The sequence below is a fragment of the Heptranchias perlo genome, chromosome 36, assembly GCF_035084215.1.
Source record: "Heptranchias perlo isolate sHepPer1 chromosome 36, sHepPer1.hap1, whole genome shotgun sequence".
Taxonomy (NCBI): Eukaryota; Metazoa; Chordata; class Chondrichthyes; order Hexanchiformes; family Hexanchidae; genus Heptranchias; species Heptranchias perlo.
The window spans coordinates 3,047,183-3,072,285 of NC_090360.1; the positions used below are offsets into that span (position 1 = coordinate 3,047,183).

Here is a 25,103-nt window from a genome sequence, read left to right on the forward strand (position 1 = left end):
AGAATGAGTGAAACCTCATTACAGGAACACACAAGAATTTTTAGGAAGCGAGGGACCATTAGGCTCCTTAAACACATCCTTTTTCGATTGAGCTCAGCCCCACCTTTCCGCCATCTCATTTCTCCTTCAAATGTGGGATCAATTTCACATTCAACTCTTAAATGGCAAGAATGGTTCCATATACGATGATCTTAAGATCCTCAAATATTAGTCTATTTACTTTGAATATTTCAGTCTGTTGCTTCATGGTACTGATCTGGGGGACTATTACCTCTCTTACACTTACTATAACTTGCAGTATCTTTTATAATCCATATATCTTGTCACTTCACACTTTGTTCTGTAGCAGTGATGATATAACGTCAAAAAATATTCATCAACAGAATGTCCAGGATCACATCTGTAAGTTTTCATTTAAGAAGAGTTTGCTCACTTCATAGCAATCCCAGTAAGTATTATTAGTTAAATCCATAGCAAGCTTTCACAAATCAATCTAGGTCGCAGGTTTAATTTTCAACCGTTAAGGTTGAGTTCAGAAAGCTGAAACAGCCTTTATGTTCCTCCCACAACACCGTCACAAAAAACAGAAAACTGGTCATTCAAACTCATTGCTGTTCGCCAAGCACAAAATGGCTGCTGTTTTTGATGACATAACAACAGTCACTGCGCTTCGAGTTAATTCATCGCATGAGAAGCACTCTGGGACATTCATGCAAGTCTCTTTTCACCTGCTACTAAGGTGAATAAATTAAAAATAATAAGCTCTATTTCCTTGTTCTTAAAAAAAAATCAGTTTGACCTCTTATAATCCTAAGTACAAATGTACTTGAAAATACCGTGTTTTATAATTATCCGTTTTGTTGTTGAAGTTTGGTATATTAAATGAATGATTCTGCGAGTCCCCACTCTTAACAGAAGCCACGATTGCCAGCAGCATGGGCTGGAGACCTGCAGTACGATGGAACAGCCCTATCTCTGATCTGCAGCCCCTTCGAACCGTTTCCCTGGTAACGGTGTAGCAGCGCCCCTCATATACTTACAATCTACTTTCCATTAATGAAGGGGTAATTTTGGCCACAACAAGAACAATTTGCATTGATATAGCATCTTTAACGTAGAAAAAACATCCCAAGGCACTTCACAGGAGCGTTAAATAAGGATATTTGTTGCTGAACTTCTAGTGTAGATGCTCAATGTTCATTAGGATTGAACCCAGCACGCAACAAAACTGCTGAAGCTTTAAGCACACAGTGAGCTAGCTTTCGAGTTCACAGCAACATAAATATAATAGTCAAATAGTATGAATATATGATAGGCAGCTTGTATAATTTAGGTGCTTGTAACTCAAAAGCACTAAAAGCACCATAAATATGCGATTAATTCCTCTCAGCATAGCCATTCATTCATGAAAGCTGGTCTATTTTATTCAAATAAACCAAACTAATCTGGTTATCGTAAGCAAGCTATTAAAATATTACTGAATGATTAACAAGTGGAATTCCAAGGAAAAGGTCTCTCAAACGTCAACACACCGGATATCCTGGGAAGCCTCTAGCTCCTGGTTGACCCTAGATTAAAGAAAAAAAACAAAATTGGGAAAATAATTCATCACCTTGTACTTTCTGATCACGTGTACTCCGCTATATATTATGGTACAAAGCAAGGTAGTTCTTTTTTTTTTACTAGTTGTATGATTTTGCTTTTTAAGTAATGTTTTCTAAACAATTATCTTTGTGAGTGAATGCACACAACTCACTTGTATTAAACCACGAGCAAAAAGTATTTCTCTTATGGAATAAGTAGACTTAATCCTGGAGCAGCAGGAAAGGTGAAAGAGTGAGCAATTGCACAAGGGATTGCACAAAGGAAACATTTCTACCATTGTGTGTATTGCTGTCAGTCCCTGTTATCAAAAGCATTCCTCACCATCACTGTATTAATTACAAGTGTCCCTACTTAAGCAGGAAAATGTAAACTGATTCTCCAATGGTAATTCCTGACCTTTTTGAAGTACAAAAGACCAATAATGTAAGTATAGTTCAAGTAGTTGAACATTAGATACACAGTCCACAGTGCCAACGCCTCTCTGTTGTTGCTTGCTTCAGTTTTAGCTTCTAGATGAAGCATTTCATTGAGGGAGGTAAGAGATCAGGGAAAAACAGAAGCTAAGGATCACTTGAAATCATAACTTCCGCCAGCTGGTCATGGAGTGAAATTGAAGCCTCTCCTTCACTTCTCGTCTCCCCAATGAACTGAAAAGACTCAACTGCAGCTTCACTATTTCAGCCACTTGAGCCTGGAGTAACTGCTCTAATACCACTTACAACCCAATATCACAAACAGGTTTACAACTAATGGGAATCACCAAACGTCATTTAACTCAACACAACTCGGATGCTTTACTCTTTTAAGGCATTAAAGGGTCATTTTAATGGATGGAAAATCATGGGCTGCACACAATTTCTTGATTGCACTCCTGCCATGCAAGGATTCACCCAATTGGAAAACATTCCCAGGTATCAAAGAGTGGAGTATAACATCACAACCTCTGCTGCAACCCACGTTGTTTATGGGTCCTTCATCAGTTCAAAGAACGGAAAGTACTTTCCTGAAGAATAAAAGAACTTTTTGCTATTCTCAGAAATAATTTTTTTAAACAACAAGATATCACACCTGTATCTCTTGTCCAAGTGGCCATAAATGTGCAGGCCTAGACAGTGTGGAGGCATCATTACCAATCCCAAGCTCAGCCTCACGCTGACGTGCACTTCCAGCGAGCCTCACTAAGATCAGAAATAGAAGCACTGTCTGATTTCCCCTGCCTCACCCAGGACACTAAGGCCAATTGTAGCATCCTTCCATCACTCCAGCTGAGCTTGGCTAACTCAACACCAATGGAAGAAATCAAACCTCAGGCTTTTCTGGTCTTAACCAGCTCAGCAATCAGGGAAGCCTAATAACTCTTTATAGTGCAAAAATTATCTACATTAAATGGATATAAGCATTACTGTGATATCACAATTAAGCTAAATTGCAGTTTCATGATACATGGTCAATGACACACAATAACAACAACTTGCATTTATATAGCGCCTTTAACATAGTAAAATGTCCCAATCCGCTTCAACAGTGTAATCAGACAAAAATTGACACTGAGGCACTTGAAGAGATATTAGAACAGGTGACCAAAAGTTTGGTGAAAGATAGGTTTTAAGGAATGTCTTAAAGGAGGAGAGAGAGGGAGCGAGGTGGAGAGTTTTAGGGAAGGAATTCCAGAGCTTAAGGCCTAGGCAGCTGAAGGCACAGCCGCCAATAGTGGAGCGATGAAAATCAGGGATGCGCAAGAGGCCAGAATTGGAGGAGCGCAGAAGTCTTGCAGGCTGGAGAAGGTTACAGAGGTAGGGAGGGACCAGGCCCTGTTGGGCAAACACAAGGATGAGGATTTTAAAATCGAGGCGTTGCAGTATTGTAATCTCAACATAATGTTAAGAATTGTGTGAAATTTAATCCTTGTAAAAGTAGCCGGTTTTCCACAACTGATCAAATTTCTAACAAGAGACTGAGCAAATAGATAGAAATTAGGTTTAATCCTTAAATGCTTTGGCTTTTGAAGGATTTAAATGAATAAATAAGTCACTCCAATTATAATTGTTCTTTGCAGAGACTTCAAATATTCACATAGGATTAAAAAATTAAAGTGACTTTTCAAAATATGCCCTAAAAATGGAATGTTATATCACAGGCACATTATTCAAGCAGTGGTTTTGGCAGGTCACAGGTTCACTGTGTAACAACACTCTCCAGCTACACCGCAATATCTAAAGACAGCTTAAAATCATTTTAATTAAAGCTACTGATAAAAGCAGCTTCCTTTGAAGGCTGGAGGACCTGTTATTTGTTTGTCATTTGTTAAATGCAAAATGTGGGAGCAAGTAACTCATTCTCAAGCTGTTCCTCATTAGCGATGGCTTATCGCACTGCTTTTGATGGCTAACTGGAAAACCAGATGCTCAAACTATGTTGTCACATTTCTGCAGCCCTGACTTAAGCTGAATGAGAGAATGAAAAACACTGCAAATAAATCAATTCTTTATGGTATATTCGAACAGGAAATAATATATCAAATAAATGAAATCCTTCCCAATCATCTGTAAAAGGACGGTGCCTTATCTGGCACACTGACATGTCAGCTATTAGCAGCACCTGTAAGGGCATGACAATATTTACAAAGTTCTATGGATTTAAGGAAACCCAACTACAGATCAAAAATAACCATACTTTTAATTGTCTGGTGTATCATAGAGAGGGTGATTGCACTTGGTCATTAATCGTTTGTTCATCATAATCGTGTTCTCAATCACACAACCAATTTACACACTGTGATCTCACAAATATGAGTAAAAATAAATATGAATTATTGTAAATCCAGGGGCAAGGTTAATTGAATTGATCCAAATTTGAGCAATTTAGAAAAACCTAGACATTTTAAACAACAAAATACTTTAGAATAAAAATTACACAGTAGACAGCATTCACTACTTTTGTAAAGATATTTTTTACTTTTTTATTTGACTCTCAGTCAGTCCTTTATTTTAAATTAAACTTCCATGGTACGATCTATTGCTACATTAAATAGGACTTATTAATGCACTTAAAAGTAAATCACTTTAAAGAAAGCATTTAATAAGCACTATGATCATTCATTTTATATCTCCTGTGATGTGGGAGATGGTCTGTGAAGACTAAGTGTAGTCTTGAGGTGAAAGACGATTAAAGGGTGGGAGATAATTGGACAGGTGTAATTCAGTCCCCATTCTGAAGCCATACATTTTTATATAATACTTTGAGCTGGTTACAGTGCAGGAGTTCCTCTGTTGTACAGGCTGAGGGAACTGAGGGTCCATAGTGTCACCAATGGCAGGAGGGTGTAATTACAGCATGACAAGTTTACACAGGCGGTTCCCATTGGAACTTATGATGAGAAAAGTTGATGGGAGTGTGTACAGATACAAGATATACAGTATAGATATATATATATAGATATGTGCATACAGACTTACATATGTATCTAATTAAAAAGGAACAAAATCTAGAGCTTTTCAAATTGTGTGGGTTTTCCAGTTATTTACTTTGCAAGAAAATTCACCAAAATATTTGGCGTTGTGGTTTTGTATAATGTAAATGCCATTAGCTGGAAACTTCAAGGAAAATGTAATTCTATGTCCAACAGTTGGACAGATGGTAAAGGTATTATCAAATGTGAATTAAGTATGAGCTTAAAGCACTTTCATTCTAAACAGATTTGTTCAAAAGTTAATTTTTCTAGCTGTACTTTTTCCTTAAAGATTTTCTAGTAATTTTGGTTTTATTTGATGTGGTGCATTTATAGATCTGAAAACTAAGGGCTACATTTTCTCCTGTCCACTAATTTTAGAAAAATAAGTACAGATAAGCATAAAGCAGTGAAGAACACTTTAGAATTGAATCTACTTATTTGCTACAGTTAATTATAGGAGGAAAATATGCCCCCAACTTATGTTGCTTTTGTAATTTGATTTTGATTTTTTTTCTGCATCAGGTTAGTAACTTAAAATTCTCTGGCACTCAAAATGAGACTATTTACACAAAAGACAATGACATGATTTTAGTATTCTATGGCACAAGCCACTTCGGATTTTTTTGTTGTCTATATTGTATATGTAAAGTGCCATCAATATCTGAAATTTTCATCCAAAAAGGTTTGACATGACATATTGAAAAATAATCTTTTCTCCTTCACCCCAACCTAGAATTCAGAGGTTTAGACCACAGTTTGGTTAGCACTGTTCAGCTTCTAGGCAGTCAGTCTCATGTGGACTCCATTCTGAATCTGTTTAATCCTTTTGTTCAAGTACCGCATCAGCACTAAAACTCTGGCCCACATAACTACAGATAACTGTAGTGCAAGAAGAGGCTTGATGCAGGACCAGAGCTTGCTTTGTTCCTGGTCTTCAGAGCACACAGTATGTCAGTACAACAACTAGTTGGAACTTCACTCTCACCCAAATATATGCCACCCAAAATCAGCAGTAGAGTCAGTCCTGTTTTAAACAGAAACAACTGAACATAGCACTACAAAACTTGTTCTATTTTGGTAATATGAACCTGAGTATTTATCTGACTGAAGACATTTTTTAGTTGATGTAAATCTCGTGTGAGGAATCTTGTGTTGTTTAGCTAACCTGATGCTGTATGAAGGCTTTTTATTTATTCGCTCATGGGTTGTGGGCGTCGTGGCAAGACCAGCATTTATTGCCCATCCCTAATTGCCCTTGAGAAGGTGGTGGTGAGCTGCCTTCATGAACTGCTGCAGTCCGTGTGGTGACGGTTCTCCCACAGTGCTGTTAGGAAGGGAGTTCCAGGATTTTGACCCAGCGACGATGAAGGAACGGCGATATATTTCCAAGTTGGGATGGTGTGTGACTTGGAGGGGAATGTGCAGGTGGTGTTGTTCCCATGTGCCTGCTGCTCTTGTCCTTCTAGGTTGTAGAGGTCGCGGGTTTGGGAAGTGCTGTCGAACCTGTTGAGTTCGTAAGCTAACCCATTACTATATGTATAATAAATTGCTCTATTCTGAAGTAACAACATTTTAACTTCTTGGGTTTTTGTTGACTACTTCTTTATTTTTGTTTGAACTAATTGATTGATTGATAAAAATCAGAGAAATAGGGAGGAGGTAATTGAAGTGAAAGAGCATAGAGGACGAGGCCAGTAAAGCATCCTCAAGTACCTATTATCTGGTGCATGTCGCTCCCTCCCTCATTAAAGATTTTTAAAAAGGATGTTAGAGTCAATTCTAACTTGTCTTTAAATGTCTCTGTCATGCCATTAGGGCATCTGGATTATATTGAAGCCTTTCATACTGCACAGATTAACAAGAAAAATGATTCTTACTCAAATAAGCTATGTTGCAGCCATTGAATAATCAAAATAAAACAATATTTATAACAATAGAATGCAATTAGAGACTAGTGGTATCTCTTACACCTAGAAGGGATTGGTCGTGTTTACATTTCTGCTACATAACATTCAACAGCTGCACTGGTAGATATTCCATTATTTCCTGTTTCAACATATCATAACTGAGCACACAGCAAACAAGGAATCAATAAAAGGACTTACAGGAGAGCCACGCGGTCCAATGATTGAGATGCCTGGTTCCCCTGGAGCGCCCTACAGTAGAAGGGGAAAAGGCAATCAGAAAAAGCACCTGTTACAATCCACACATAAATAGATTGCATTTTATTGTGAATCTCCTCTTACATGTACTGTCTCATGATAGAAACCAACTATGTGATGCTTGCAGCCAAGGTCCTGAATAAATTGACTAACTGCCCTAAATAAGAATGGTTTGATGTCTCTATACGGAAGTTAGAAGGTCAATGTTGGTACACTCCAAACTCCATGTAAATATCTCAGTTATAGTGTTATCTGGGCTTCCAACTCCTCTGTACTGTATTAGCTGGCACATTCACCGTAGCAGGTAACTCATCACGCCCTTCCCCTCCCCCATTATTGGCTCTCAAGAGCACATTTGTGTATTTTGCAGAAATCGATACAGGTTAAATACTTCTTGACTGGGTACAAGCTGGGATCCATTTGGCTGCATTTAACATTCTCTTTATGTTTTTAATCCCCTCTTTTGCTTGCCTTCTCTATGATCACCCTGTACCATGTACTGTTCTGTACCGTCTCGCTCTCATGAAGATAGTGGGACTTACTGATGGGCATGTGGCTGTGTTGTTCTATGACTGGTTACGAAGTGCATGTAAGAGCATGTTACAGTAATCCTTTCTATCACTTTGCTCCTTGCCCTACTGTTTTCCTTTGTTGTTAGGGAAAGCAACTGTTTTCACTCAGTACCTTCCCATGACACCACTTGAGAGATCAGCAACCATGGAGCCCATCAAAGCCCAGCCTAACACCGTCTTTCCCTGGCCTCCATGCATGGATACTTCCAGCAGCTTGTTAGCGATGAGGAGCTCAAACCCAGACAATTTCCCCGCCTTCCTACCCTGGGGATACCTAGGCGAATGTTATGACTTGTACTTCTATCATGTTCCTATGTAACTGAGCGTGACTAACTCAACACAGACCAGGAGTTAGACCCGGCAGCTACTTGATGTGTATTGCTGTGAGTCATGCTATGTAATACATCTCCTACTCACTCCCCTAGGAAATCTTGTAAACTAAGATTTCTATATGGCTGAATCCTCATGAACATCACTAATTCACCTGACCAAATTTATAATTGCAGGAATATGTACATAATGCAAATGACTGTGGGTAGTGTAGTGGAATTCTACAGCTGTTTCATCTACCATCCACCTGATTCTGAAATGCAGTTTAGTTACATCGAAACTATAGGACAGGAACAGGCCATTCAGCCCAACTGGTCTATGCAGACGTTTATGCTTCACACCAGCCTCCTCCCTCCCTACTTCATCTAACCCTATAAGGATAACCTTCTATTCCTTTCTCCCTCATGTGTTTATCCAGCTTCCCCTTAAATGCATCTATGCTATTCGCCTCAACTACTCCTTGTGGTCGCGAGTTCCACATTCTTACCACTCTTTGTAGCATCTCAGGCATTTTACTTAATTTTATTTCTATGTATGGAGAAAATATTAATTCCCTTTTTGCACCTTGCTACCATTTAGATGGCCAAGCAGTTTGTTTGTATCTGGTAGTAGGTTGTGTAAAATGTAACAACTAATGTACATTTTATGTTAATGAAAGTTTCATGTGTTAAACAAAACAGTTTTTATTTTCAATTGGTCAACAGATAGCATCAGAAGAACACATCACAAAAAGGAGATTTTACTTTCAGTTTCTAAGTCACAAATCTGAAATGGTGTGTGTATATGTTAAAATAAGGCTTTACACTACAACTGTAGTGTCAGCGCAAAATGGTTCGACTTTATACCGATGCAAAGTTGTTGCGTAAATTCAGAGTCAAGGCCTAACCTCACTCCAAACAGAAGTTATGTGGGACTCTCTGGAAGAGGGAATCTCACTCTGCAATGAGCTCTAACTCTAGATTCACACTACATTTTAACATTGGAGCAAAGTGAAGTGCAGATATGGTCTAAGAGAAAGCAATTCTCACCTAAAGGTTCCTTAAGGAAAGCACCATAACAAAATTATCTGTTGTTAGATTTTATTGCATAATGGTTAGATTTTTTACTCTCATCCCAAAAACAGGTTGAAATAACTTATATAGTCATATATTATAACTGAATGTTTTTGTGCAGTTATCAGTTTACATTGTAGGATGTAATATGAATCTGAAGGCCAGGACAGTCATGGCCTGTTATGATCTACTCATCACTTGACTTGAGCAAAGCAGGATATAGTGTCACAATTTCAAACTTCCAGCAACCACTTATATAAACAACGGGATCATAGGTTATATCCCAGATCTCAGGTCTGGTATATTTCAGGGCTTTTGGAAATTGCTCAGATCTGATAATCATTTGTTAAGTTAGAGATAGAAAATAAATAAGTGAATCATTTAAAATATGGAGTTCAAATAGCATTATAGGAAATGAGAACTAACTTTGACAGTTCATAACAGAATCTCTCCCTGAAACACAACTAAAATACTGTTTTTATTTTGTGTGTGTTATTATTCTCTTTCAACCAGTTTTAAAGCTGGCAGTCGGTGATGACACCAATTTTTAAAGAATTCTATGTCTCTTGTTTGCAATGATGCTCAAAATAACAAGATAATACATAAATCTAGAAATAATCCAGATTCAATTATCAGGAAGCTTTGTGCTAACTATACTTTGCAGCTCTTGGTTGTACAAATCAGAGATAAAATCATGCTACAATTTCAACATGGGGCAAGCAAGATCTCGGTTGTACTACAGATATTTGCTGGAGTTGGCAATTTTTGAAATTGTTACTTCCACTATATCGTTTTTGGGAGAAAAGGGACATTATAGTTAAACTCTGTTCAAGCATCGTCAGTCTGTGGAAGCTGGAGTAGTCAGAGACTGAGAATGAACCCACACCCAGTTCTTGCATGAAACTAAAGGTGAAGGTGTGGAAGAAAATAGCTCCATCAAAAAATTTAACTTCACGATTCTGGAATTATGGAAAATATGAAACATCAATATTTCTTCTGTTTCCTTATTCCCCAGTTTTATTGTGGTCATGGTTTCAGGACTAGTTACACCAGTGTCACACCTGAATTCACATTATTTATCATCCAGTGTTACGGCCTGCATTATGGAAACTCTGCACAAAATGATAAATCATTAACAATCACTGATTAGTGGTCAGAAATATTTCAAAGATCAATTTTTGAACGAACTGTGCACAAGACCAATAAGAATTCTTGCATGGTGCCATTTCTAACAAACCATTTTGGGTTTTCAACATTTGAACAATCTTTCTCTTGGCCATACAACCAATATGCTTTTTTCAAATTATGCTTCAAAGATTGTAGCCACAAAAAAACTTTCTGGATGCATTGTATTTCCTCACAACGATGATCTCATTTGCAAATCCTTTTCATGAAGGGATTTGCCTTCTACCAGTATATTCACTCAAGTTTCAAATACCTATGTGAATCCAACTAGCTGCAAAAAAAAATAAGTCTGCAGCATTTTATAATTCAGGCTTGACCTGATGCCAATGTGGTTTACTTCAAACTCATGGTTTGGCACAAACCCTTCACTGCATTAACTATTACTTACAGGACAATTTTGAAGTAATCCTCGCTTAATTACCATACCTTATCCAGAATACACTTCCACTGGGATGTCTCTATCTCTTGGCCTTCATTAATCAAAACTGGTAGACTAGACTTGACTTGATTAGACTTGGAATGGGATTTATGCCAAGATTTAGTAAAGTTTGGGAGAAAAAAAATGCTATCCCTAGTCTATGAGAACACCTATCCTTCCGGTTTTTCTAAATCAGGCTGGCATTCATGTTTTGAAGCGATTTGGGGCACCTTCTTCCACCCACTGTACACAATTACCAGGCCACGTCAGGCAGAATGCTGAAATATGATTCTGGTCATTCTCAGCCGTGAAGTAAAATATTTATTGACCCTCTATATTCAGTTGACAAATATTCCAAGGCTCTGGTGGTGGTTTGGGACCTCATGGACAGTGGGCATGGGGTGGAAAATCAGGCCTCCTGCTTTGGAATTGGCTTCACTCACAACATAAACGGGGCACATTGGAGATCCTGGGTTCGAGCCTGCTGAAATTATCTTCCTAAAGGTAGATTACGGTTGCACTGTTTTTTTTGAGTTTTCTAAAGGTTGCTGCATTTTGCTCCATGCATTAGTTGGTGTTGCTAGATACCACGTTTCCAAATCTTTTTTCTGCTGGCACTTTCCTTCATAACTCTTTGCATGGAGCTATTTAAAGTTTACAAACTAGTGAAGGTGGGAGTTGAGATGCTACTGCTTGATACAGGTAATGAAGACTTGATGGTGGCCAATAAATGGAGCCTCAGCAACATTTTCTCTGCACCTTTCACTAACCTGTGATCTCCAATTATAGACTTTGCTACACCTCCCTGGACAGATCCGAGATCTGTCTTTTTCACCACTCCTTCATAAGAGTGGCTGCCACAGAGTCGTACCAAGTGCTGAACAATGACCTGCGGACAACATCTGGAAGAGAGCGGGTCATCCCATAGAAGGGAAAGTCATCACAGCATGAGCTTTTCTCTTACTGCATCCTGTATCCTTCCAAACCACCACCAACATCATCTGTCAAGTCAGTCAGTCTGCAGTGTTCCCCTGTATAAAGCAAGTGACAAACACTATGGTCGCAAGGGGTGACAGTTCATCACTTTTCCTGCTGGAAGGAGGTAGCAGTTGGACAGAGTGTACAGGTCTCAATGTGTGGCGGAGTTCCCTTGAGTACAGCGTATTATCGATGGCACCCATGTAGGAGGTAGGGATCTTCATAGCAACCTCAGGCCTACATGAACGGAAAAGGTTTGAACTCATATTACTGTTTAGGTGGTATTTGACCACAGAAATATTATTATACATCTTGGCGGCCATTTCTCAGGAATCAGCCATAGTGCCTTCATTGGGCAGTCGTCCAACGTGCTCGCATTATTTGAAAGAAAAGAAACACTGGGTGTATGGCTCTTGTGACCTTCCTCTTTGCAACTTATATCTGTGCTTTTAAAGGAGGGTGACCTTCAGCCCCAAACAAGGCCACCCTACTGTGATACACCTCCTGCAGCAAGACCTCCAACCATTCAGTATCAAAAACAGCACTGCTGCTCACAAGTTGTCACTGTACCTTTGTCAACAATTGATCGACTTTTCCGTCACCAGCACAACTTTCCCTTTAATGATGAGCTGCAGCCCTTTAAAAGATGTTGTCTCATCAAGTTTTCTGCTCCCTGACCAAGTATGCAACAGAGCAAGCTCTCTGGGAAAACTTTTCGTGTGCCAGTAATCTTTTCAAATTACCGAATAAATTGTCCATCAGAGAATTTGGCCTCCCAGGTGCTTTGATTTCAACACAATGAGAATTCAGGGAGAATGAAGATCGTGTTGGACAGTGCATTTGCAGATAATGGAGAAAAAGGCAGAGTGCTCAGAGAAACCTTTTTAATATCTGTGTAGGAGTCAGAGAGGTGTTAGATTGGCCTCTCCATCTATCGGAGAAGCAGTTACACCTTGGATGGACGCACACTTTTCAAAAAAGAGTTAAGAGTCGTGAAGAGGAAAAAATGTATTGGGCACAAAAGAGGAAGCACGGCTTCTTGAGGAACAGTTTCAGTAAAGTTTCCTTTCAGATCGGAAGAGATTATCAATAAACAAAGAACAAGTGGCAGTGAAGCCAAAGGTGACTGGACTTGTGAGGGACATGAAGGAACAGCCTTCAAAGAATTGATGGGAAAAAAAAGTCAAAGGATGAGCCTCCAAATATTACACAGACAAAAAGGGGAACTGAGATAGCCATGAGCACGACTCTGGTGGAATATCTTTGGTGTTTAAAGCGCACAGTGTCGGAGGTTGCCCTGAGCCATGGGGCCACTCACATAATAAACATCAAAAAGAAAATTTATCTCCTTTCAGGTTTGTTTATCTAATTTAGTCATTGTAAAGAATAAAATGTAAGAAGGTTCCAATCATTTCTTTATGAAAGAATAAGGAGTACGAAGATTTGTTGCTCAAGATGATACATAATTAGGTTCGATATCGATATTCCCGATTCAAACATTTCGCATTTTTTTTATATTCACTACACTTAAACCACACCTTGACATTGCAATTTTGAGATTAGATGGAATGAAATGTCTGTTCTACCCTAATAGACAGTCACTCAGAAAAGGAAGCATTTAGAAGATCTATTAACGTACTACCAGAAATACAGATTAGGGACAGGCTTCCCATTCTTTCTATGACTCACCTCTTCACCAGGTTCCCCCTTTAGACCCTGGGCCAGTCACAGCAAAAACAGCATGCAGAAGTAAAGGAGAGACACAAATAGAGGATTAGTATTAGAGACCAAATAAAAACAATGTACTTATCAGCACCCCTCTAAAGTAGTCTACATAAAGATATCAGCAGCCAAAATCTGTGGCTATGCATCAGACGAGACTCAAACAAATCTCAACAAGCAAGGAGCACAGCAATAGATTACACCCTTCGTAATCTTCAATTCTGGACAAAAGTTAAACAACATGCATTAATATAGCGCCTTTGACGTGGCAAACCGTCCCAAAACGCTTCACAGAGGTGTAATCAGGAAAAAAAAATCCAGCAAGTAATGGGTGACCCTGTGAAACAGCGAGTTGGTGTGTCACACACCACTAGGATCCAGATTTGCTCCCACAGGGTCAATTTTTCAGTTGGGTCATTGAAGGGAGGTACCAAGCGATGGACAAGCACCTTTTCCACAGGCATCCTAACCCCAGTGCACCTTGCAGGATCACATCGTCATTGATGAGGGCCAAGAAGCAGGGGACTACAGTGCTAAGCATGGGGTGGATGGATGGGAGGGAGCTCATTGTTAATGGCCCTTTAAAATGGTGGAGGAGTCTGAAAAGATAGGAAATTAAGTTGGGGTCTCAAAGTCACTTCTTAAAATCTAGAAGTGCTGTTATACTATTGGAATCCGCAGAATGCAATGAGCAGCTGGCAGAATGGAGTTATACTGCTGTCAGTCGCTGAGCTGAGCGTAAGGTGCCAAGGTCGCACTACAGCGTGCTTTGCTTCCTGGACCGTTAAGCAGCTGGAAATACCATGTGTCGTCTCTTACAATATTAAGTATTATGTTTATAAAGTGGAGAGAGTCTCGCACCTCCTCGATTCACACGGCCGGACATTAGATTGGAGCCAGATTCCAGGGTTACATTTTAGTTTTCCCATCAGTGCACACTAGAAGCTACTTTGTATTACTGCAAACGTGGTAATATATCAGCACCTTGAGATTGAAAGGATGAATGCCCTGCAATACTGAGGGATCTCATCTTGGGGAGGGAGAAAGAAAAAGAGGAATAGAAATGACACATATCCTCCATTTAGCCCAGTTTAAACTTATCATCAGGGTCAGATGTCAAGAAAATCTCTAATGTCCGTGGAAAAGTTTCCAACCCATCTCTCTAACTGAATACCATATATCAGGAGAGAAAAATAAAATTTAAAAAAGTAAAATTGCTGTATGTCTATACACAATTTGTATAGCACCTTACTGAAATGTCTCAAAGTTCATAGCCAATTAATTACTTTGATGTGCAGTCACAGTTATATAGGCAAGCACAGCAATCAAGTAAATGACCTGTTCATTGTTTTTGGTTGAGGGTTGACCAGAACTTAAGGAGAATGTCCCTACTCTTTTCAAGTATTGCTATGGAATCTTTAATATCCACCAGAATAGGCAGACAGGATTTCTCTTCTAACATCTCATGCAAAGAATGGTACCTTCCAACAATGCAGCACTCCCTCAGGATTGCACTGAAATGTCAGCCTAGATTATGCATTCAAGTTCTGGAATGGGACTTGAACTCATTGACCTTCTGACTCAGAGGTAAGTGTGCTACCAACTGAGCCACGGTAACACTACCATCAATAACCATTAGATGAGTCACATTGGGGCAATTGAATGCAGGGCAGTTGGGTCCTTAATTCCTGGTTCTGGTTATAACAAAATTTTCTTGATTATTCAGGGTGTAATCTCACCACACATAAAGCAAAGTTGTGAGCACATACATCTTAATCATTTTACATTTTTACTCAGTTTTTGAGGAGGTTGCGTACATTTGGCTGTAACAAGGATGTGGATGCAGGAATAAAATATTTTCCTTCTTTGCATCCAATGTCAGTACCAAGCAGTTGATCAGGTATGGAGACCCCCATGCTGGCCCCAACAATATGTCTAAACCACAATCTTTCAGGGTGTTTTACATCACACTAAGAGCCATCAATACTTGGAATGGACTTCCACATCGAATAGTGGAGGCGGAAAACTCTGGAATCATTTAAGAAACAGTTGGATGCAGCAATGGGGGGACTTTAGGGTCTTTCTGGATGGATGAACTCAGATGGGTCAGATAGCCTTCCTCATTCAAAATTGTAATTTTACAGCATCCGCTCTTCATCAACGTAGCATCTCCTGACCCCACCCCTACCAATTCTTTTCTAAAGACATTGATCCCTACTGGAATAAGGATCCAGAGCGCTGGTAGCCCTCCAGCATCTCACTTAAGCGGTCGTATTTTACGTGTGAGCCGTAACAATGAGCGTTGGTGGCCTATTCAACCATGAAAGACATGGCAGGAGAGATGGAATCATGGAATCCTCAGCTGATGTCCACACACTCACTTTCAAGCAACAGACATTGCATAGTGCTCAGGGGTCGGAATGTTACCAGATATTCCCAAGCCTTGCCCTGTGGTACTGAAGCTAAGTGTCAGATCCCAACTGACATCAGCCAATTTAGCACCAACTCACTGATCCTTCTCATTCAAGGTACCGATCTGATTAAGTACTGGGTCGAGACTGCAATTTTGTTTTGGTTAAGAGAAAAGTTTTCATCCTTTGAGCCTAATTTAGATTCAAACCCAGGTCCTAGATATGAGCAGATATGGTGTGTCACCAAACCCATCACCTTTTCGGTTCTGATTATAGCACTAGAATTTGCATGAAATCTTTCAAAATCTGATAAATTCAAAACTGCTCACAACTTTGCATTTACGTGCAAATAGTAATAAACACACAGCCAGAAAGTTAAATATAATGAATGTAAAACAATTTCTCCTTTAATCATGCTTTTAAAAGCACATTTATCACATTATAAATTGGGGAGTGCTTAAAAATCAGCTTCATTAAGCTTGACAATGCCAGATTCATGCGGAAAACTTAACATCTAGTTGGATTCCATCAAGCTAAAACAGAGAAGACACTCCCACAGATTGCAGAGAATTGTATGTATATATATATATCTATAAATGTTGTGTATATATAGGCCTGAGTATCTCACATGCATCTGAGTTTACCATTTCTCCCTCTACCCCATGGAAACCTGGAAGACCCAATAAATTGGCCAAACTTTGGTTGTGGAACAAACTGGTGAAGTAAATAACAACTTAAAAAAAACCTCATCATAATTAGTTAAAAATGCTGTTTAGCTAAATCACCTGTGCAGTTATTCTTATATCTACAGTAGCTTGGTTTTAAACTATTCAAATACCTGAAAATATAATATATGAAGGTATTTCCCCAACACTTTAGGTTGCATATCTCCGTGTTTTTGATTTGGGAGTTTGGAAAGACTGTGATGATTCATTTGTTAGAGCACTTTGACAGGACAAATTCTCTAGTGAGCCAGTGCGTGATAACATTCATTAAAAGGGAAGCAAAGATCGAAGTTCTGGTTGTGTCTGTCCACTTGAGTCAGGCTACTGTCACCAAAAACTGAACAGAGTTAATTGGGCTTTCTTGGAGGAGAAAAATGAAAGAAAGCACGTGCCACTAATGGCAGGAAGTACTGCTGCGGGGTCTTCCTGCGCTGAGATCCAAAACATGTAGAATTTAGGAACCTTTCAAAGTGATCTTTCTGAAAAATAGTATAAATACTACAAAAACTTGCTGTCTATTACAAGGATGTCTGCAATGCTGGTTTTCTTCCCCAGTGTCAAAACCACTCACTGAGATATGGTGGTGGCAGCCTAACCTTAAAAACCTAGTTGATCCCCCTGGAATTTCCCTATTTAATGAGCTGGAGAAAACAAAAGATCAGTAATAACAGTTAACGGCCCTTCAGCCCACACACAGTTATAAGTCGTTTACTTTTAAAGTAATGAGTGAGCTAGAGTGGGCTTGGTTATTTCTGCTAAATACCAACTCTTTGCCTTGTGATAAATGTGCTTATGTCCTTAAATATTCCTAGCGCCTTTACTTACATACATACAATATTAAAAAGAATCAGACCAGATGCATGACAATCAGGTTAGCCTGCAGTCTTTCTACTGCAATGATTCAAAGTTTTAAAGAGGCTGTTCAGTGTTAGGGGTTCAGTGAAAATAACCAAAATATTACCTGCAGTGACCTTACCCTTTGCTACATTGACTTTTCCATAATATTAGTTAGAATTATGACTAAAATTAAATGATTTTACACATGTATTTTACCCCTTAAATTTATAAATGAATATTGGTAATTATTTTTAAGCTGCTTTTTGTTTTAAGAATGTATAAAAGTAGCAAAAAGTGCAAGAAATTGCTTAGCAACATTCAGAGGCCCCACAGTCTTCACTGCTTGCAAATTTTAAACTGTAAAAACTCTGTTAAATGAGTTCGGTTATATATATATATATATACCATAGACCGTCCTCCGAATTGCAATTCCACCTTATTTGCTGATGTATTTATATAGTTTTGGTAGGAGGGGAGAAATGGTCACCAAACAGCCCATTTAACTGACCAATGCTTTAAAAGCAGAAGTTGCAATGCAGGAAAGGTAGCATGTTTTAAAAACATATCACAAATTAGAACTGCAAGGCATCACAGCAAGGAAGCCTGACATATTTAACAGAAACCTGACCCAGATAAAGAACCTCACTTGAAGTCAACCTTACATTCATCTTAAAATGTATAGAAGTATATATATATTTCAGTTTGTAGCACTGACTGAATTGGTCCATTAGCAGGATATAAGCTGGAGCCAAAAAAAATGTGCAAAATGCTCTCAAAACAAGGTGCAGTTAAGTGCAGCAGTGTCAAATAAACAATTTAAAGCTGCATTATCCTGGCATCTGAAATTAAAATAAAATAAAAACCTGCACAACATCACTTTAACAAAAGTCATTCATCTCAGTAAGCCAGATGTTGTCCTGACCTTTTATAAATGTTTACACAATGATTCTTCTGAGAGAACATGATACTGCTAAAAATGGTGTAGTTTCTTCAAAGGTTATATACACACACTAATTTTGTGCTTGTTAAAATATTGCAATTCAATTCAACTCAACTTAATTTTAGATGCAGTGTGCCCAGGAACAGGGAGGGGTAAGGAAGAATATTGCAGCTTTAAAATTATTTTCTTTCATAGTTCATTAATGAAGAGCTGAAATGGTCATTTATTGCACCTCCAGAGCAGCACAAGGCATCAGGTTTATGTATCTACACGGCTAAAATTAGATGCAATAAGTAAACTTACCCTTCTCCCTGGTAGGCCCATGGATCCTTTGTTTCCCTAATAATCAATGTACAGTCAGAACTGTAAAGGAAGAGTTTTTTTGCGATTTCACCCAAAAGCTGTTCAGCCACACACTAGGACAACCAGCATAGACGCTGCCCCCAAAAATCACAGAGCAAGCGTTCCAGAATTTAATGCTCGTTTATAAAGCATGGAGGTTCCCATTAGATGCTGCTATTTAGTGCTTTACACACCAAACTACCAGACTGCTAGGCCAAGAGTTAACTCTTAGGAAAAAGCTCTTATCACAAAAAAGCTGACAATATGACGACTGTATGCTGAACACCACACCACCACAGCAGGAAGACAAATGTAGCGAGAGCCAAGATAATATTTTTGAGGAGTAGTGTTTGCAAAACAGTTGATTAGAATGACAAAGATGATGGCTATTATGGTGTGTTTTACGTCTGGGAGATCAATCCTTTTCTGCAATGAGATTATTCATCCCAATAAAAGCCTTTTTCTTTCTTTGTTAAAAAAAATGGAGGAAATGAATTTATTAACGAAATCAAGTGGGAGTGGATAGAAAGTTAGTAAAAGGCAAGCTCCACAATGTAGCAGGGATAGACAAAGGAAGTTAGAACAAGGCAAAGGAGCGCAAACACAAGACAGGAGAGTGGTGCAGTTAAAAGCTAATTACCGGAAAGCCATCTCTTCCTGGAGGTCCCTAAAGAGGAGAAAAATCAGTACAAAGGAGAAAGAAATGAACACATTATATACATCCAGCACAACAAGCCAAAGGAATAAAGCTGACATTATTACTCTTTTTAAACAAAAAAAGTATGAAATTAAAATGTACGCTAACGAAAGATGCAAAGGACAGTGTGTCATAGGTGCTATTTGTTGACACAAATGACTTACAAGGATAATATCAAATGTAAATTCCACAAGGACTAAGGGAAGGTTATGATGACACTGGAAAGATTTAGCAGAAATAAGTTAATATCTAAAGTGCAGTACACTATGCGGAAGCTTATTGACAGATTGTTTTTACCCAACTTGTTCCCATGGGCAATACTAGCCATTCTTGTACTTACAGCTGGCCCTGAAAACATAAGAACAGAGAGGAGAAAAACATTATACTGCTGTAGTGTTCTTCAGAGAATGAATACAAGTTTGAACCCAGATTTAATTCTCTTTCCCGTAAGCAAATTACATGTTCAAAAAAAAAATCAAATTACATTTGAGACAGATGTTTGTGCGGAAGGAAGAGTTTGTATTTATTCTAGAGGGAGAGACAATGACCGGCAAATGGAATCATCTTCTGGTTTGCTGACACTGACGGCATTCTAGGATGAAGCACGCTCCAGTTCATTTAGAGCAGCTTTCATCCGACTTGCATCTTATCTATAAGATTCTGCCAACGGACCAGTCCAATATCCAACCTGCTGATGATACTTCAGGCCAGCTGACACACCCTCCCTCCCTCCTGTGAAGGTGTCACATTTCTCCCAATTATGCCTAATTTGAGGGTAGTTTTGTGCTATAGAGTTCCAGGCACCCAGCACTGGATTGACACCTGCTCAAACTAATCTCATTCAGGACCGCTAGATAATCACAGCTGGGCAAATACGCAAAGAGTTGGTATTTGAAGCTTTTCATACTGTGAAATGTTCCAATGGTAACCCAGAAGCAATGTCTAACAGCAGCATGCTATAAAGTACCTGCATTGTGTCTGGTTATTTGCAGTGGGAACATCGACATCAATAACAATACAAACTAACAGCAGTTCCCATTTAAATCTCTTACGCATGGATCAATTGTTCTTTATATACACAGTAAACAATTCATATCATGTGGTTTGCTAATAAACAGTAAAACTCCATGACTTACATATGTCTCTGTAGTCACTAAAATATTATTAAACAAGCTAGCCAAATAAATGTCATACAAATGATTTTTTCTCTGATATGAAAGTTCCCCAGACTGAGCCTAGCCCAAGGAGACCAGAGGTGTAAAAAAACCCAAGGAAGTTGCTACCAATCCCCAAACATGCAGTGTAAAGTCAAGCAGTACAAGCAGAGAAAAAAAAAGAAAGGATTTGGATTAAAATATGTATCTAGCAAACTTTCCCACAATGAGTAAATACAGTGCGGTGTCCACTGAATCATAGAAACCCACAGGAGGTCCCAGGTATGGTGAGTTAGATAACCTCAGACAGGGTGAAGGAGGTGATTCTAACTGTTTACCACCGCGGTGTATTCACAGAACCGGGCAGATCGGGCACAAGTTGGAAGAATTACCTCCTGAGTTTTCCTTTCAATTTCTAAATGCATTTGGAAAAAGTATCAAGACAGAATGGCAGGAATAAATAAAATGGACAAGTATCAATTCTTTTAAAGAAAGGAATTGATAGTGAGATTTATTCCTTAAGGTTTAGAAAAATAATTTGGTTGTTTTCCCATTACTACTTTGTAACATAACCTCGCTGGATTCATCCTAAAACACATTGGAGTAGAATTTGCATCATTCACTAACTTTAGTGGAAAAAAGTCAGGAACAATGTGCTATATACTCACATCTACCTTTTCACTAAAGTTATCAAATGGATGAAGATATATCCCAACAAGGGCTAAACAGTTTAGGTGGGCATACTGACGCAAGGCTCAGGCAGTGCTAAATAAAGGGCAGATTTTGTCTGTGCATTTATAAAGTATGAATTTACAATATTATTATAGATGGCGAAGAGTAGAACTCTTTCCCTTGGAGTTTATCGATCGGTCCCGATCTCTGGTTGTTGCACTACTCTGCCTTTGCTGCCAGTGGCTACTTGTGATTTGGGTAGATGCTCATTCAAAACTCAATAAATTACTAGGAAATTGTTAGGAGTTTTAGAATTCTAGAATAGTGACAGATCAGGCTAAAAAAATAGCCAATTCATGCAGAGTTCATGCAATTTTAGCAAACTAGCTCACACCTTGCAAAGAAAATAAATCATACTTCAGTACTTAATAGAATGTAATTGATAACAGATTCACAGAAGCAACGCTCCTGCTGATTTCTCTAACAGCTCACTGTAGACAACAGCTGAACTGAATTAACACTAAAAGGCACAATTAGTACCATTTACAATCCTTATTTTATGTTCAAAAATAAGTTTTTGATTTTATAAATATTGGAAATTTGGTACTTCAATTAATAACATAGCAACAATCATCTGTGCCTCTTGTACCTCTTTAATCCAATGAACCATTCCATAAAACAAATCTAATTTTATTGCTTCATATGTAGTTATTCCAATAATAACATATCTCAAACAAGCATCTTTTACAGTATCACCATAGAGACTCACAGTCTGCTAAAAGATTATAGGTTAATAAGCACCATACCAAATAATTCAGGGGAACTTCCCTATAATTTACTTGATTTTTGGTTCCCTTTGTATAACAGATGGAGTAAGAACACCATGCTGTCCATTTTAAGGAAATACCTTGGACTCCCTGGCCACCGTCTGAGACCGTTTGCAACTTTGGCGTTCTGTTTGACTGTGAGATGAGCTTCCGACCACATATTCACCCCGTCTCCAAGACCATCTACTTCCACCTCCGTAACATCGCTCGTCTCCGCTCCTGCCTCAACTCTTCTGATGCTGAAACCCCCATCCATGCCTTTGTTACCTCTAGACTTGTCTATTCCAATGCTCTCCTAGTCGGCCTCCCATTTTCCACCCTTCATAAACTTGAGCTCATCCAAAACTCTGCTGCCCCTATCCTAATTCGCACCAAGTCCCGTTCACCCATCACCCCTGTGCTCACTGACCTACATTGGCTCCTGGTCAAGGAAGGCCTCGTTTTTAAAATTCTCATCCTTGATTTCAAATTCCTTCATGGCCTCTTCCCTCCCTATCTCTGTAACCTCCTCCAATCCTACAACCCTCCGAGATGTCTGTGTTCCTCCAATTCTTGTCTCTTGCGCATCCCCGATTTTCTTCGCTCCACCATTGGCGGCCGTGCCTTCAGCTGTCGCGGCCCTAAGCTCTAGAATTCCCTCTCTAAACCTCTCCGCCTCTCTACCTCTCTCTCCTCCTCCTTTAAGTTGCTCCTTAAAACCTACCTCTTTGACCAAGCTTTTGGTCACCTGTCCTAATATCTCCTTATGTGGCTCAGTGACAAATTTTGTTTGATAACCGCTCCTGTGAAGCACCTTGGGATGTTTTACTACGTTAAAGACGCTATATAAATGCACGTTGTTGTTGTTGTTGTTGTTGTTGTTGTTGTTGTGCCACATACCTGGAATACCTCTCCGACCGTGCCTTCCCTTTTCTCCTGGTTGCCCTGGTGTGAAAACAGTAGGCGGACATTAGTGCAAGCGTTAACAAATGGGGAATGTAAATATGTTTATCTGTGTATACACATACTGCATCCCACTTATTAATGTGACTATTAAACACAAATTGGAGTCCAAATGTAAACAATCTAAGTTTAATTAGGAGTCCAGCACATTTAAAGACCTTTTTGTTCCTCACTTGGCATAGGGCATTGCAATTTAATGCTGATCCAATTCACAAGTTTAAATACAAATACAGATCATCTAAAAATCTAGCTTGTAATATCAACAAGAATGTATTATACACAGCTCTCTTTCACATTTTCATACGCAATGATTCAGTGTGCCAAGTGATGTTATGCTTCTTTGGGTTGACCTGTCTAGTATCAGGGTACTAGTCTACACTCAGAAAAATGATATTTTAAGATATAAGCTTTCAAAATACTTAAAACTTAGAAATAAAAACAAGCAATCAACATTCCCAAACACTCTTGGATCTTTAAAACCCACATCTCCCTATGTTGCATAAAAAACATTGGCTCTCCAAGCACACCAAACAATAATTAAGAGAATATCTTGCATCCTTTCAAATTGTGTGCAAACGAAAGCAGCATTTAAAACTTGAAACAAAGTGTAGTACTATAAATATTGAAGCATTTACTTAAATACACACAGACTCACTCTTTTCATGATAAAATAAATCACTTGTACATTAGGAATGATTGTTACAAAAACCTGTGACTATATTAAACGTTACCTTGGATCCTGAACCAAATCAGAGACAAACATTACCATCACCTGAGTGTGTGATTTTGTATCATCCAGAGTACAACGCCAGCGTTACTAAATCTAAGGTGCTAAACAGATGTTTGTCTCGGAAAAGTGGAAGTGCTATTTATTTTAGAGACTTCTATTATTCCAATAAAATAAATCACCATTCACAGCTTCAAATATCTACAGTAATAAAAGGTTCCTCTAAGTGTCGGCTAAATACTAGCAATTTTAAAGCGGGCCCTTCTAGTCATGGCCTGACTATAAATTGCATATTCAATGAACCATGATTTGCTGCATAATGAACAGTTCAATCATGGTTTTCAGGGCATGTAATAGTTCAATCAGTCTGGACTTACTGCTGGAATGTAACAGTTGATATACTGATCTGTCCCATTTATAAATGCAACAAAAGTGTTTTTACAAGGCTGAAGTGTTGGATACAAATATTTTCACAAGGCGTTTCAAGATATTCCATCATCATTACAAGACGTCTGTCAAACGGCATATATCGCAATCTTGAGCAACATGAATTAATCCAATTTTACAATTAAGGATAAATAACTGCTGCTGGACAATTCTTCTGTAGACTAGTACTGTACATGACAGGATTTATGGCAAAGAGTTGGGATAGTCTGCTCCCCCCGCGAAGATTTAAATATCTGCAACAGTAAATAGTGAATTAGTAACATTCAAAATACCCCTGGCATTTCACTTAGTCATTTAGATCCAACCCAATACACTCAACAGAATATTTTTCCACCAAGATGGATTAATTTTGCACTCAATTATTATGAAGGAAAGTGTTAAAGGCCAAGAAAATATATCACCTTTGTTTCAGGTGGTTCGGTGGGTTCAGAATTGGCTAATACAAGAACATTCTGGCAGGTTCCCTTTTGGCATGCAATCCTCCCCATCAAAAATGTTCCTCTCTGCGCTCTACCCAGTTGATGCTTCATGTTCAGGTGGTAAAGATGAAAATCTATCCAGTGATGCCTGTGAGATGAAAACAATGCGTGGCCCTATTCCTTCCGCAAAGAAAACGGCCAAACTCTTTCACAAGTAAAATTCAACTTTGGCACGGATGCAATGTGAGCAGTGGTGAACTTCATCCAATTTTCCTTTCCCTTAACTTCCAATTTTACCTCCAGTGTCCCTTTAATGCAGGGATGAGCAACATATTGGAGCTGCAGGCCAGATATACACGTCACAAGCAGAAGGAGGGGCACAGATGATTGGATAGAAATGTGAGCACCATACTCAAAAGTGCAAGTCCCCCAAACACAGAAATTCCAAATACCCGCCATATACAAAAAAATCCAAGCCCCCCAATAAA

The 25,103-nt window shown here is 38.8% G+C and overlaps 1 protein-coding gene across 1 annotated transcript in view; it reads right to left on the reverse strand.

The window, feature by feature from the left end:
• The window catches only part of col13a1 (collagen, type XIII, alpha 1), a 182,457-nt gene that overhangs the window by 79,709 nt on the left and 77,645 nt on the right, over positions 1-25,103 (reverse strand). The window contains exons 3-9 of the mRNA XM_067972397.1: positions 22,960-23,004; positions 19,768-19,775; positions 19,371-19,397; positions 18,692-18,727; positions 13,443-13,469; positions 7,162-7,212; positions 1,533-1,568 (exon numbers count right to left, since the gene is read on the reverse strand). Coding sequence (XP_067828498.1) covers positions 1,533-1,568; positions 7,162-7,212; positions 13,443-13,469; positions 18,692-18,727; positions 19,371-19,397; positions 19,768-19,775; positions 22,960-23,004 — 230 coding nt within the window. The remainder of the gene's footprint in view (positions 1-1,532; positions 1,569-7,161; positions 7,213-13,442; positions 13,470-18,691; positions 18,728-19,370; positions 19,398-19,767; positions 19,776-22,959; positions 23,005-25,103) is intronic.